Source organism: Diadema setosum, chromosome 11 (assembly GCF_964275005.1).
Source record: "Diadema setosum chromosome 11, eeDiaSeto1, whole genome shotgun sequence".
Classification (NCBI taxonomy): domain Eukaryota; kingdom Metazoa; phylum Echinodermata; class Echinoidea; order Diadematoida; family Diadematidae; genus Diadema; species Diadema setosum.
Window position 1 is genome coordinate 4,039,979 of NC_092695.1, and position 16,940 is coordinate 4,056,918.

The following is a 16,940-nucleotide window of genomic DNA, read 5'->3' on the forward strand; positions in this document are numbered from 1 at the left end:
AGTTTAGTCATTGATGCATTTGCATGTTTTTGTTTTAGCACATGCATCATCAGGCGCGGTGGAGCACCCCAATTTGCATCTCATCATCGCCCCGTTCTATTTGAATTTCCAACGGGCATCCACGGCTGCCCGAAACTGTGTGCATGAAAAAGTCAAATCTTTACCTTCTCTTTGTGCAGCTATGCGTGCCGCTAGTAAACTCAAACTTCCCACACTATCTAAGTTTTTAAAAACCTTCCTTTTGATGAAAAAATTATGAAATTTGCTTCACTAGAACTTGAGATATCAAAGCGTTTTGAAAATAACCTCTCGCAAAACATGCTGTTTTTTTCCAACTGGACTATGGCCGGGCTCCAATGTGTCCGAAATTGGCAACATAAGTTCATCAGGCCTCAATCCATATATGGTGAACGTTTTCGCTTGGTTCCACCTGTACTTTTTGAGAAATCAACTTGTTTCTACAGGGTTTGGAATAGAAAATTGTAGTCAGCGAAACAATTGAAAATGACGTCATTTCTTTTCCCGTAATATTGGGCATGCGTGGTACGTGATATTCGGGATTTCGTGCTCATTGTTGGTTTGCATGTGACGCAGTCAATTTTGCTGAGTGTCGCACGGCGGTGACTGCTGAGCTGCTGCCGCGCACGCTGCATGCAGCAATGCGTTGTGTGTGCTGTGACATGCAACGCTACAGTGACGCGATTATATATACATGGGACCGACCTGTACGCTTTGCGTTCGTGTCATTTTTCACAGAACACCTTCTGTTTTTTTCCGACACAACCATGGCCGGGAATATTACGGTATGAAATTCAAAATGCAAGCAGACAAATAAATTTCGGTGTACTTTGTTCGAATGGCGCTTTGGTTCCGCAATCGCACTTCGTGAATTTTAGGATGATTTTCGAGGCATATTTTTGGTAATTTTGCTCGCTAGGTTTTCGCTAAAATTTCATCATTGTCAAATCCTTTAATATGTTATATGTGCATATTCGGACATGTTTTCAAATTCAAACTAACTCAATTTTAATCCGAAAATAGGTTTTCTTAAATTGTTATTAGCTTGAGAAGTTGTTTACTTTTTCTCAACTACGCGAGTACATGTTGTTTACTTTATGCAAATGAGGCTCGGCTGCCAATGGATTTCTGCGAGATAATTGGGGTGCTCATGTGCAAAAATTTCCACACCAGAGAGTATTCTGCACTTACAAGTATAGGACATATGGTGGCCACTGGTTCGCCTTAACAATTTGCAATTTGTTGACATGACACAGAGACATTCTGTACATACATGTAGCAGACAGAAGCTCAGTGTGATCGTTTGGACAGTCATGACATCTAAGCACAAATACAAATGTCACATCAGGGAGGTGTTACAGAGATGGAGTGGCAACTCTTCGTAATTCATGCAAACACATGTTTAGGTTCAAGGTGTTACAATGGGATGTCTAGCATTCCACTACGCTTTTAAGTCATGCTCGGCACCGCTCTAGTTGCAAGACGAAGAGCGCATTTCATCTTTTCATCTTTCGTTGAATTACAAGCTTTATTTCACCGTAAAATTTTAAATGAAATACTCGAATTGATTTAGAATAGTTTAGGAAAGAATTCAATATCATAAACATGCATTTCTAGTTTCTTTGTTATGCGCAAATCGAAATGAAATGAAAATTAGGCCTTCTTTTTCTATAATGCGCACATTTCGGCACATTAGTTTTCTATCTTTTAATCGGGTATATTTTGATTTTTCAAATAAAGTACTCTGCTAAAGCGTGTTCCAGCGTGCTTTTATACTATTTGCTGTTAAAATTGTCAGTTTTACACTGCATTTTGATTCGCTGCTCCAATTCAAGGTACACAAATTCATTGTTGCCATCACATTGAAAGAGAGAGCGAATTGCAGTAGGGGCAAGTATTTCTAGATGTGAGAGGGCTGGTCCTGATTGATGCTCTCTTTTGTCAAAGCACATGGGTAACACCTGTAGTTGAACGCATAACTTCTCAGCGGTGCCGCGCATGACTTCAAAGGAGAGCAGTAGTTGTCTCTCCTTCTCTAGCACCTCCCCGGTCTCATGCTGCCTATACGGATGGCCATTGAAGGACGTTTAGGCGTTTGTGTACCTGGGACTTTGGACAGTGTGTACAATGCTACGGGTTGTCTGTGCCAACTGGCACTCAAAGCACAAGAATGGCTAATCTAGGGTAGTTTGAAGGCTTGAATGACTGCTTCATAATCAAACAAACTTTAGAAAATATATAGAAATAACGGATAAAAATTATGGATTACTGCATAGATATCCACCATTTTATCCTGATATATGTCTAAAGGGATGAGAACACTAATGTCTTGTACAATATGACATTTTGTCAACTACGCAGGATAATGTTGTCCATAAATGAGAGTTTGGCAAAAGTTCTAACAGGAACTTTGGTGCCTCGGATTTCTGGTTCTGTTTGTTTTAAGCCATCAAACACAGTACAAACACACAAAGCAGTCAAGTGTTGTTATTGCTGCAAGGGGAAACAAAATTGAATGCGTGGCTTCCACCAAACTTGCTGTAGCATGGGAGGGAAAGCGAATGTTGACAAAATTTTTGTTGATTCAAAATCGTCACTGGCATTCAATGCATTGTGCAGACAAACACTTTCATACGCATTTTACTTTCGTGAATCTTGGCTCCTTGTGAAATAAGCTAAATTTTCTTACACGCAAAAATTCCTGGTTTTACAGTTAGGTGTCACCTCATGCCTGAGTACATGAGTGTGAAAAGGATGGAAAGGAAAGAATTGCCTGAGTTTTCTTGACCACTCCATCCCGGTCATTTTCTTACCATGCCCCAGAGGAGGGCCAGAGTGTCATAGTCTAGCCACTCCATGACCACCTCCAGGGTGGGCCTCTGGTTGTAACTGGTCAAGATGGCGAGGACAGCAAAAGAACCCAGCATGGCGGCTGTCGTTCTGTGCACCAGCTGTAGAATGAAATCATAATTAAGCTCATAGACATTATCATTGATGACATCATCAGCAACAATATCCACACTATTGTCATTGTCATCATCATCAAGTTACCATCACACCAGTATCCATCTACATCATAAACATCATCACAACTCCGTTATCATCGTCAGCATTGGCTTCATCTTCGTTAGCAGCAGCATCATACCACCATCTAATCATCATCATCATCATACCATCATCTAATCATCTATATCATCATCGGCATCATCATCACTATAATCATTGTCATCATCCATTCTATCTTCATTAACAGCAGCAACATTCATCATCATCATCATCATCATCATCATCATCATCATCATCATCGTTGTCATCATCATCATCATCATCATCATCATCATCCTATTCATCACAGCACAAGATATCACATCGCATCTCTTTCTTTCTATCCTTTATCCCTTTTCTGTTTATGCCATGTGAGGAATTCCTCATGCCCTTTGAGCACTCGGACAAAGTTAGTGAGGAAAGAGGGATTACAAATACCCTGTAATACTAATACTATCATTATAATTATCACATCAGCAGAAGTAACAGTATTATCATAGAGAATGCAATGGCAATGCATTCGACATAAGCTAGAGGATGAGCTTTTGACCCAAACTTTTACTCCCCACTTCCAGACCAAGCAGGACAAATTAACTATTATTACATAAGTTATTGATGTTGAATTTGTCGAAAGGCGCAACTCGACATTAAAATTGTGAGAGAAAGAGCCTATGATATTGTAAACGTCGATATTTTCACGCAATTAATTTTTCACACTGAGTGACTCAAAAAACATGCAGGCGGGTTTTTGAATTCTCACTGTGCAATGGTTAACCCATTCAGAATACGCAGAGAAAACTGCGAAGATATCTTTGATGGGTTTTAGAATTCGCGCTAGCCAAAAGTGGCCGAAAAATTTGAAAGTTAATGCACCACCACAATCCCAGGATTTACAGTATTAGAACCATGGGCACCGACTTTTTCAGCAGTCGTTTCCACTGCCACTCACCTCAAAACCAATCAAAACATAGACACCAACTAAGACAATGGCAGCCCAGACGACCTCCTCATTAGATGATGGAGGGGTAAGGGTGTATGTGGAAGTCAGGGTTATTATATCATCCACATTGGTCTCGTACTGCAGCAAGAACTCCGCATCGTCGCTGCAGCTATAGAAAGGAAAGGATTAAACAGCCATATTAGTGTGTGATTTGAAGTTCGACTTCAAATAGGTGTGAGGGTGTACGTGGAAGTCAGGGTCACTACATCTACCATGTTGGTCTCACACTGAAGCATAAATTCTGCATTGTTGCGGCAGCTATGGAAAGGAAAGGATTACACAGCCACATTAGTATGTGATTTGAAGTTAGACTTTTCATCTCAATACAAAATATTCCTGTCTGACATTTTAAACTGTTGACTCTGTAGCTTTCATCAGAGGACTGATCCGCCTGGACTTTGATCTCATAGCAGTCCATTAGCAGATTAGAGACTATCAACAGTTGATATTTCTACACTCAAGTGAATATTTAGTATTGAGATCAAATGTTTGACTTCAAATCATACAAATCACCAGACAGATGAAATTCTATTCTAATATGCCGCATTAGTTTTTATATTACTTGGCTCATATCTAATCATGCTGTTATCATAACCCACTGAAGACTAGTCCCAAGTGTATTCGGGAATTGATTGTTTCAGTCAGTCACTGAAAATATTGAAAGAGATCCCATGTTTCACTACAATAACTGACTTACGGGCTTTTTACACTTGTAAATTTTTGCTTAGTCCCGTACCAACGGTGGGGCTAAGGGGGGGGGGGGGGGGGGGCTTAGCCCCACTGTTGGTACGGGACTATCCTTAGCCCACTTTCTGTTTACACTCGTTTTTGCCAAAGTGGGCTAGCCCCACCGATAATCCCGTACTATCTGGCCCTGCAAAATAGCAGGGTTAGCACCGCAATTGCGGTGCCAAGCAAGTGAGTGTAAACAGAACGAAAAAATGATCCGGGGCTAAGCGACGGAGACGAAGTTCGACCCCCACTGACCAATCAGAAACGAGGTAATCAAGCGCTGCCGATGCATGCATGTACGCGTACAGTGCACAGTGTAATCATGAATATTCATGTGGTTTGGAAAGTCCGGGGCTAAGAAATACGAGTGTAAACAGGTCAGTTTTCTCCTTAGCCCTGGACAAGAGATAGTACGGGACTAATTGGCCAGTGTAAAAAGCTGAAAATATTGGTACGGGACTAACGATAGTCCTGGGTCAGAGAAAGTCCGGGGTTAAGAAACACAAGTGTAAAAAGGGCTATACAAGTGTAACAGTTTTATCAACAAAAGTATTTATTTGTTTAATTTTCAAGTTCAACCGGATTTCTTATCCAAGTGGAATGTCTAAAAGACTTTACGTTTTCAACACATTGTGATTACTTTTGACAACATTGGCTAAAACAATGATCTCCATTTCATCACAAGTCAAGGATTTCCTGTCTTCTCTTTGGGTTTGTTTTTGGGGCAGAAAGGAGTTTAATCTACAATGCGTATGATATAAGCAGCATTCAAACCATAAAAATAACTTCCTTATATGTTTGTGAAAAAGGGAAGCATAATTTTCTGATTCTCTGAAATATCAACAGAAAGTTTTTCTGTTTGTTTTTGGAAATTCTTAAGATCTCTCACATGAATCTGGCTTTCTTTGATTTGAACCTTTGTAAAGTTCTTTACTTTCCATGAAAGGGCACTAAAATCTACCTGCATGTATATTGTGCTTATTACATGTGAAAGAAAATGCCTGCAAACTATCATCACTATCATACAATTCAAAGTCATACAAGAGAATTAATATTAACGACATACAATGTACAATTATAAAGGAGCAAAATGTCACGTGAAAACTACGAAGTGTCATGCACATCATCTGGAAGAGGTTGATATAAAAATATCATATACTGAACAAATGAACAAAAAACATCAAACAAAGCAACATCAAATAGACATGCACAAACGATCTTGATAGAGAATATGCAAAGTCATAGAAAGTATGAAGGGAAAAATCTTACAAAGATATGACTATTTGTGACAGAAGCAGCAGAAATCTTCTTACCTCTCCACATCAAATCTCCCCTCAACCGGAAACCAGTAATTGGATTCCGAGAAGGGGTGTTCCCTATTGAGGGTGTATATCACGGAGCCCATCAGCGAGGTGAGGCGGTCGCATGCCGATGGATTTCTGACTAACAGCGACATGGATACGTTCTCCGTCGTGTTGACGTCGGCAACATCAAGAAGAGGACCGGTGAATCGCACATTGATAAAAGTATTTTTCCCAAGCTCTGAGACATTTGTGACTGAATACACAAATTGGAGTCAAGGGAAACCATTGAAACCATCGCCAACAGAAATTGGGTGAGCCATGTATTTTAATAAATGGGAAGTTTACAAATCAAGGGGGTATTATATGTATTTCAAGATACAGTTTAGACTAAAGAAAATTAAATGTCAGCAATTTTTTTTTTCTTTTGTATAAGGAGATGTCACAGTACAAGTGTGCATATATATTATACATGAATTCATGGGGCTTTGAGTAAGCCAGTTTTTGGCAAATGCGACTTTCACAAATGCTGAGTTTACTATACAGTCAACTCCACATAAGCCTATGGTGTTTACAGCATTTGTATGCTGAATAAATGACAAAGTTAATGAAAATCTAGAAATTCCCATTTACATTCATAGTCTTTTTAGGCATGTTATTCTTCTGTGCATGCCAAAGTTGCCTATCACTTTGAGTCAGTGCGTTGTCCTAAAGTCATGTCATCATTGACTAATAAAATGCAGAATTTACTGTTTAAAAAATATACTTGGCTCATAATTAACGACACCATTTCCATTCACCCGGAACCCAGCAAATCAATTACACATTTCATCATAAAATCCATACTTAACCATACAACCATACAAGCTGAATTTTTTTTATATTTACCTCCACCCACAACTACTGTAGTTACAAACATTTTAAAGCATTCTATGTGTCCATGTGCTCACTTAGGCAAGTCGCTAACAATACAATAATTTTCCACAATGTCAGATCATGAAAGCAGCCATTCATCAATGCAGCTACTCAAGAATAAATCACTCAGTTCTGCTGGTATCATCCCCGGCATCCCACTCATCAAATATGACCCAGTCACCCGGTATTGAGATCCCAAAATCCACAAAAAAAAAAAAAAAAAAAAAAAAATCAACAAATGAATAAAAATGCTGGACTGATTTTGTAATTTGCATGAAAATAGCAGTTTGGATCTGGTTCTTTGGAACCTGCTTTTTATCTAGATTTGAAGTTTTAAAACATGCAATTTCCAATAACTGTGTTTATAGAACAATTGCTATGTCTCAAGTTGGTTTAGTCTATGTCATTCTCCTTTAGAAATTGAGAAATTGTGTATGGAAACCCTGCAAATTTTGTACACTGTAAATGTAATGCTTTGACATAATCATGAAAAAGAATGTTGGCAATTATTGTACCACGTACTTATCTGTGTCGACAATCCATTCTCAGTAGTTGCCATGGTTTTTGAAAACCCTTTTTTTTTCTCCTTTTACCCAACATCATGAAGGATAACTCAGTGAATTAACCCCTTGAAGTCGAGCCCCGAGTATACTCAGGCTGGTGTTATGGGAAATAGATGTTGTAACAAATCAGCCCGTCCTCAAAGGGTTAAAAGAGATATTCAACTTTCAAACTACTTTTTCATACCAATAGCATGCCCACACATTCACATTTCCATAACTCGTGATGCATGAATGATTTTAAAGCCATAAATATCCTCTATCAGAATATGCTATATTAACAAAAGATAATTATTTGCTGACTTTTTGAAGGTCTGTGATGCAGAGTCATGATTTATTTTGTGGCTGATTCAATTTATGCAGGCCTCTCTTTTCCAATATAACAATGATTTGGAACAAAAAGTTTCATATATAAAATGTAAATACCATTGCATTTCATAGAACTGTAGTAATTATTGAATCTGATAAAAACAACAACCAACAATTGGGATATTGGAAGAAATATGATTTGATTTGATTTGATTTGATTTCAAGGATACAGTAGGGCAAGTCCGATGAAAGTGGGAAAATCTCTGGCACCTTCTCAACCTCATCTTTGAGAGTGAAGAACACCTAGACATGGGTGGCAGGCAGACAAGACACAGTTTTGTAGCAACGGATTGGCAAACTGCCCTACATCAACATAAACATGCACCAAATTAATCAGTGTTTAGTAGTAGTAGCCATGATTTAAAAAAAAAAAAAAAATCACGGGCATACACACTTAGGCACAATTTGAACCCAATGATATCCTCTTTTATTATGGCTACTACTAAAACACTGATTTATTTGGCACATACACTGTATTCAGATCTATACAGGACAATATGTCAATTAGTTGTAAAGGAAACAACTTGACACAAGACTTTCTCAATTTGAACAAAGACGCAGTGGCATAGTGAAAGTGAAACTCCTGTGATGTAAGCAGCACATATCTATTTATACAAACTAAACTAGAAACAAACTACAGAAAGTGATGATGTCACAGACCATGAGTCCTAGCGACCTGCACACTCACTGTCACTAACTTACACTGTCATACTCTTAAAAAAAAACAAAAAAAAAAACAACTATGTCAGGATGAATTGACTTTAACATGGCATACAACTGTCGAAGCCTTTGTACAAATCACTTCATCTGTAAATAATGAGCTTCACGTGGGAATAACTGTGGTTGCTGACATTATCTAACTCTTTATGTGCCACGTTCACATGTCTGACTCAGTCGACTTTGCATATTCTGCTCAAACCCACAAACCCGCCCAGACTGATCGATAAATCGCCAAATGCCGCATTACAATGAAAGCTTTTCTCGCGCTTCTGTTCGTCTCTCATAGTAGCTTGCATTTTATGTGGTGATTGACTATCAAGTGGTGTTCCCTATAAATAGATCTGCATGTAAATTCTAAGTTTCTGTCACTGTTTTGTGTGCAAAAGTCATGCCTTTAATACAATGAATGTAGCTACTGGTCATTTCAAAGAAAAACAATCTTTTATCGATTTGTCTTACAATTTTTATCAAAGCAAAGCTTGGCATTTTCTCTACAACTTTGCTCACTACATGTCCAGCTTGACAGAAACCTAAGATAGAAGATACATACATGTAGATTTGACAATGTTGGTGTCTCAGAATAACGTGGCATACGGGGTTTACACCGTGGCACAAAGAGCTAAAACGCTACTGGAATGGCTTTTGTATCAAGTTCTCTTCTATTTTTACTCAGTTTTTAGTGAGAGCAATGTAGTGTAATGAAGTCATCACTTTAAAGAAGCAGTAGCATGGGGAATTATGGGTGGTCTGACTGAATTGATCTTCATTTACTGCCCACTGGGGTACATTCGAAAACGAGCTCTCATCAACAAAGTATGTGCATCGGAGCACACTGTAAAACACAACATTTCCACAGCATGAAATTTTTGCGAATGAGAGCCCACGGCCTTATTCACAGCATAAAATTTTCTCAAGTTGCCTCTAATATTCAATGCATATACAGTGGACTCCTGTTATAACGAAGTCCTCAGGACCGGCAATTTTCTTTCGTTATATCAAAATTTTGTTATAACCGAATGAATAAACAATCAAATACATTGAGTTGATAATGTTGTGGTCCTAAATTTTACTTCATCGCAAGTGGAATTTTGTTATAACCGTGTTCGCTATAACGGGAGTGCACTTTTACTGTAGACAAGATCCTTAGCGTGCATTTGAATTTCAAGAAACTCGGCTCTCGCGGAATTCACAAAATTAAAATGCATGCAAACATACCTCGTTCTACACTATGCTCATCAGTAATTGTTGACACCACTTGAGATTGGCTTTGTGTGTAAACAGTACTTTATACATACAATGTAGAGATCACTGATAAAGCTGTACACAGAATCCTGGGATTCTCAAGTATAGGATTTTATCTCAGCTGGGCCAGCCTTTCCATTCCACGGTATCCCCACCCTTCTGGGTCTTTAAAGTTTATCTGATTTTATTAATACATGTATACATGTTTGCAACCAACAACATCCCAGGTTTGTGAAAATTAACATGCAGAACTTTAGCGACACAGCTTCCATCTCTTATGTTAGATTTTAATAACCTCCAAACCATGCAGTTTATTTGATTTTAAAGACCCTATTATTAATCAGAGTCATCTCGACCAAGAAGCAGCATTTTACATTTTACATCCAAAGCATTTGAAGATTTGAAGAAAACTCTTCTCGAGAGAAAAATAAAAACAACAACAAACACCAACATGTATCCAGATCACACAGGGATGTCAATTTGTGTTACTCTCTAACCTATTAAATCTTTTCCCATATTTTTACAGATCTATCCACTTCTCTGATTTTTTCTGTCTTCACACGATGCAATTGATATTAGAATGGACTTTCCCTTTACACTAGACCCATTTTTATTTTTATTTTTTTGACATAATGTCCTCTGAGATTATAAGGAGAGCTCGGTCACATGCTTTCAATGAATCTAGAATTAGATCTCTCCTGTAAAATCAAATTAAAGTTTGGACAACATTTCTGGCAGATACCTCCACCCCCACCCCCCCCCCCCCCCCCAGCAACAGTAATTCTAGTGCTCGCAAATTCACTGCAAACCATTATTTCATAGCTTAATGAAACCAAAGTGCTTCTCAGTGCTGTAGTCCCTCGATTGTTTCCAGATTATCTATCACAAAGAGTACTTCTACATTAAATTGTGATACTGTCCATAATGCGGCAGTAATGATATTTTTAAACAAACATAGACTTGCAAAACCTGTACAAGGCTTAAAGGGGCAGTCCAGATGATTTATGAGTTTTCAGATCATGTAGCGCAGTTGTACATTTTTGTAAATCAATAGTGCCACGTACAGATTTGTGGAATATTGTGGTCCTGGAGCAGATGACCCAATACTCAAAACACAAACACAATACACTGAACAAGGATGATCGCGTAGGAGGCTCACATTATTATTCCAGTAATGTAGCAATGTAATTCCATTGCAATACACTTGCTTATTAAAATTGAAAAGGTTTTACTCATGTAGAATTGAATGCATACCCTTTACTCTTATTCTGCTTCCTTGAACACCCAATTGTGCACTCTTACAATGTAGGAGTTCTAATACCATGTAAAGTTGCTATGTCATCATCCTTGTTCACTGTGATTTGTTACGAATTTTAAAAACATTCTCATTCCTTCAGCCAGTCACTATAAATTCTGAAATTATGTATCCAACATAACCAAATTAAAATATACAGGTTCAAATGCCAAAAGTCTGAAAATCATCCAGAGATCTCCTTTAAAGGTCCAGTTTACCTTTGGGAGCAGTGATTTCAAAAATGTTCAAGATATCACATTTGATGCATATGTGTAGGTCTGTTGTATCATAAAACATCCTACCACATGAAATATTTGCAATAAAACCTAAAATATAAGGAAATATCAGGGTTTTTCTCAATAAACCGTAACTGTATACGGTTTAGCCTGGAAACATTTTTATTATAACTATTGTTCACATTTCGTGTATTTAACAACACTTAACATCGATTATACGGATTCAAATTTTGACAGTGGTTGTTTCTATCCCTAACTCACATTTTAGAACTATTTTAAAGCACTAATGCTTTCATCTGCAAATGGTAAATTATGCCTTTAATGTGCAATGTAAGAACAGAAACCAATGATGCAAACTCTCAAGGATGTGTTTACTCTCAAGGAAGTGCTTTCCTCAAGTAACCATTGTCAAGACCGGATATCGAAGCCAATTTGCAGACCATCAGCGCATCATCACAACTCGTTGATTCATATAGTCTCTCTTTGATGAACCAATGTGGTGATTGCACTCCTTTTGTTGTCTGTGTTCAGTATTCCCATTAGTGGCAGCCTTAGCCATCAAGTAGAATAATCTAGTACAGAGAGGTATGGGAATTTGGGACTTACCGAGCACACAAACATGATAGCGAACATGACAGCAATCTTGAAGATCCGAAGGTTGTCTCTGAAAAAAAAAAAGAAGTAAAGAATTGGTCACATACCAACTGCATCAACAGACAAGCACAGTGAAAAATCTACTCCTAATGTAAGGGCAGAAAGATAAATGATACTTTATAGCCTGCCTAAACCATTAAAATGCTTCACTTTCTAGGCATTCAATTTAGAAAGACATGAATTTAAGAAAAAAAAGAACTTTCATGTTCTCCATTTTAGTCATTAAAATGGTGTTTAAAGTTTAAATTTAAGTACTTTTAAAAGAAGAGAAAAACAGTAAAAAAAAAGGTGATTTCTTCTTTTTTTTTTTTTTGGGGGGGGGAGGTAAAGTGATACTATATGATTCACTGTGTGTATTTCATCTTTACAACTCTGAAGCAACTCGGGCCATCATATCTCTTTTACTGTCTGTTATACCATAGCAACCTACTTACAAGGTACACTCTGTCAATGCATGTTGTTATGTTGTGAAAATCAAGAAGGCTTTAGTTTTTTTTGGAACACAGCCAATTAAGTTCCACTGCAAACAGACCATGTCACACATTAAAACAAACAAACAAACATACACACAAAAACATACACAAACACATTACAAACAAACAGAGAAATACACACTAGGATGAAGCGTCCCGGAGCGTCACACATTAAAACAAACAAACAAACATACACACAAAAACATACACAAACACATTACAAACAAACAGAGAAATACACACTAGGATGAAGCGTCCCGGAGCGGACGCGAAACGTTGCTACTCCAAATTACAAGTAAGTCCAGTTGACTAGATTTACCGAGATTGTTCATGTGATACTTTACCTGGATGACTGAGAACATTCACAGACACACACTAGGATAGCTATACAGGACAACACAGAATGCAAGACAGTGAAGAAAAATGAAGTTGCATATTACACCCCTTCCAAGTATCATTTAATACCCTACACAGTTTGCTTTGGGCTTTTGACTAAGTACTATCTCTGCACAGAGCTGTGCACATTCACCTATGATTCCTTTAAAACACCAATTATTCACTGCCCCTCCCCCTTACTTTTCCAAGTCAAAATCATTCTCAAAACTGCCAACACAAGACGCCTAATTTTGACAAAACATACAAAATATTCTAATTCAACAGTCTAGATTCATTAGTCATACAGTGTAGTACGATAATCAAGCATGTCTATGTCTATGTCTATGTGTATGTCTATGTGTACACGTAAGTGTATGTGTATGTGTATGTATATACATGTGAAAGCGTATACTTCATGTAACCATCCGATTCGATTGATTGAAAACTGTATACACTTTCAATGATTAGCTTGTACGGTACATGTATCGTTGTATTGTGTTATAAAGTCATATATAATTAAGGTATTGTAGTAATGTAACGTAAGTGAGGGGACTGCAATCTACAAGTTCGCTTTTCAGCAGCCCCTCAATTTTCATTTCCATGAAGTTCTTTTAAGAACCAATGTGTACAGAGACTCCAACCCAGAGTACCTTCTGATCTGGAGATTCTCCCGCCTGAAACCCCTTGCAAACGGGAGACTCAAAGTTGATGTGTGCGAAGCACGAAATTCGCAGGGTTCCAGATGCTCTCTGGTGCTATCTAAGGCTTATTTTTTTAACATACGATAGAAATATGAAAGAAATCCTTTCCAATGGGAGACAAAGAGCCAGGGCGGGAGAAATTAAATCTCAAACAGGAGAACGGGAGATTTTGCAAAAATGGGTTTTCGGCGGGAGATCTCCCGTCGAAAACGGGAGAGTTGGAGTCTCTGTGTGTATTATTATGTTCCAATATATGTAATCATGTCAAAGTGTATTACCTGTGTTTGATTGGAAATGAAAATAGAAAAACATGCATGTGAACATGCATGTGTGAAATGAAATGAAATGAATGAAGGCATCAAAGCTGTGTTAATAACCAACACTGATTTGCCCTATTGAATGTTGTGCCATCACTGGTATGTATTTACAAGCTGACTGCAAATTCTATGCAGGTACAAAGGTTACTGAAGGGTGCACAGCTATCAGATTTAATCTGCCCTCAACTGTTTGCGAACGTAGGGCTGGCACTCTGGGCTTTTACAAGTGACATTGTGGCATTACAAACTTTAACAGTAGACATATTAAAGTACAATGATGATTAAATTGTAAACGTAGACTATAAACTATTTAAGGGGTTGGCTCATCAACAGAATTTGCTTTCAAGTGCTTTCATACAATAGTGCCGGCTCACATAAGAAGGCAAAACATGCCTTACGTGACGAGATTTGTGGTAATAAATCTGTAGGCTCCACTCGAATTACTTTGGTATTCAAATGACAAATGACATGATACTGTATGAACAGAATACTGAGCTGCACACACACACTATGTGTACACAAGCACATGACAATAGAACCATATCAAGTTCTGATTTCACACTGGGACTACGAAACTGCCTTTGTTTAAGCTACATATTTCTGTATTTCAATTCAAAACTAGGCTCCACGTTGAAGGGGAAAAATAATCAGCACTCATAGTATGCATCTGAATTCATACAATAACTCATTGTGTTCTCCTGCCAGAGTGCCATGCATGACCTTCCTCTGTAGAAAATGCACTCTATTTAACATCATTCAGTTCTTGAAAAATTCCATGCAAAATCAAAAGGTTATTGCATTCCATTTCTTTATAAATGCCTCGAGTCTTGTTTTTTGAATTGCAGTACAGCTTGTACATGACTGCACTGAGGTTGGGCACAGATCCAGGGTTTGTCTGAAGGGGTCTTAAATATAGATAAATGCTTTTACCACTGAAATATTGTTGACACACATTGAAATGAAAGGACAAGTCCACCTTCATAGACATTTGGATTGAGATAATGTAGCAATATAACTGGAACACATCAGTGAAAGTTTGAGGAAAATTGGACAATCCGTTCAAAAGTTGTGAATTTTTAAAGTTTCTGTGCAGTCACTGCTGGGTGAGAAGACTACTGCAGTTGATGATGTCACATGCGTACAATGATATAAGGAAAACATAAAGAGAATTTCACAAAATTTCATATTTTGAAAAAAAGTACACATTCCCTCAACTTGTAACTGATAAATGTTGAAGGTAATATTACTCCCCCTGCCTTCTGAAAGAGGCAGGTCATGTGCTCTTCTATATGATGCGAGAAAAGTGAAAATATGTTGAATTTTCTTTATACTTTCTTTATATTGTTGTACACATGTGACATCACAAGCTATAGAAGTCTTCTCATCCAGACGTGACTGAGCAGAAACTTCAAAAATTCATAACTTTTGAACGGATTGTCCGATTTTCCTCAAACTCTCATTGATATGTTCCACTAATATTGCTGCATTCACTCAATCCACATGTCTATGAAGGTGAACTTGTCCTTGAAAAGAGTTTAAATGATGATGACACTAATAACATGAGAACATGAGCAAAAACAAGAAGAAGAATGAGAAAAACAATGAAATGATATGAAGCATAAAGATAAGACATAAGAATATCTGAGGAGAATACGACTAAGAATAAGATACCAGATGATATGGCATCATAATGTTCACCAATATGTTTAGACACAATATGCACAAAATTAAGATTCAAGGTATGCCTACCCCTCTCCCCCCCCCCCACAACAATAACAACAAAAAACATCAGTTAATTGATCCTCTGACAAATTCTATCTGATCACTTCTTTTACTAATACCAAGGATAAACACTCACATTAAAGTAAATATACATTGTACTCTAATCTCTACCCTTTGGCTCTGTTTGCCCGAGTTACATTGTATTATCATTTGATTGACTATAGCACAGGTTTTGTGATGATATACGATACAATGTCTGTTATGCTAGCCAGGAGACCGAGACAGAATTTTTTTACTTTGACTAATTGCCTACATTTGCAGTTTGCTCAGATTTGTAATTAATATCTTGTCACCGAAATTGCAGTCATATTTTTTCTTTCAAATGCAGAGTTTCATGGAATTATGCCAATCTATAATTCAATTATAGTAAATTGCAGTCAAATACAGAGTTTCACAAAACGAGGTATCATTCTTGAATCAAACAGTCAATCTCAGTGAATTTCAGTTTCAATAGTGCCCAACCAGCTCAAACCCACAGAAAAGTTGCAGATTAGGATTTAACCATAATATCTATAATGGACAAAAACAAGTTCAGGTTGACTGACTCATTTTGTAAAAGTTTCTTTTGCCTTGGAAAGTAATCTGTTCTCTACCTAATGTTTAAATTTGGCAGCTTAAAACAAAACCAAAATCAAAACACTAGAATCTGTCTTTCTGTTTTGCTTGTTTGTTGTTGTTTTTGGACAGGCAACGTCCTCGCCAGGCGTTTTACGCGTGGCGGGCGCGCCACGCGTGAATTGTGGCAGCCAATTTTGCGCCACGCGTGAATTGTGGCGACCAATTTTGCGCCACGCGTAAATTTGGACTACCACGCGTAATCTTCAGAGTTTTTGTTATCTTCCTTCCCCATTTTTTCATGTTTCCCATTAAAAAAAAATAAATAAATCTTTTGCAGTTTCCTTCGAACGCATGCTCGACAGTTACTTGCTCGGCGCTCACTTTAGCGGCAAGATCGTCGATCGTATGCGATGTACCCGCATCGCACGCGGTCGACCTATTACCGATTCCACTTTGCTTGCCAGCATACGCAGGTGCACACTTGAGCGCACCACGTTCACCGAGATTCCGGTGCAGATTTACGGGCGCTTCTCTCCGATCACTGTGAGTTGCATGCCACTGTTACTACACGTGTACGCGCGCAATCCCCGGAGCAGCAGCTCGCAGACCGAGCCATGTGCGAGTGATCCAGCAAGCAAAGCTGCCAAT

At 38.0% G+C, this 16,940-nt stretch overlaps 1 protein-coding gene across 1 annotated transcript in view; it reads right to left on the reverse strand.

Annotated features, from left to right (window-relative positions):
- The window catches only part of LOC140234954 (P protein-like), a 34,327-nt gene extending 20,142 nt beyond the window's left edge, over positions 1 to 14,185 (reverse strand). The window contains exons 1-6 of the mRNA XM_072314992.1: positions 14,151 to 14,185; positions 12,039 to 12,096; positions 8,111 to 8,183; positions 6,109 to 6,352; positions 4,013 to 4,172; positions 2,832 to 2,969 (exon numbers count right to left, since the gene is read on the reverse strand). Of these exons, the coding sequence (XP_072171093.1) occupies positions 2,832 to 2,969; positions 4,013 to 4,172; positions 6,109 to 6,352; positions 8,111 to 8,183; positions 12,039 to 12,096; positions 14,151 to 14,185 (708 nt within the window). The remainder of the gene's footprint in view (positions 1 to 2,831; positions 2,970 to 4,012; positions 4,173 to 6,108; positions 6,353 to 8,110; positions 8,184 to 12,038; positions 12,097 to 14,150) is intronic.
- Positions 14,186 to 16,940: the final 2,755 nt, after the last annotated feature.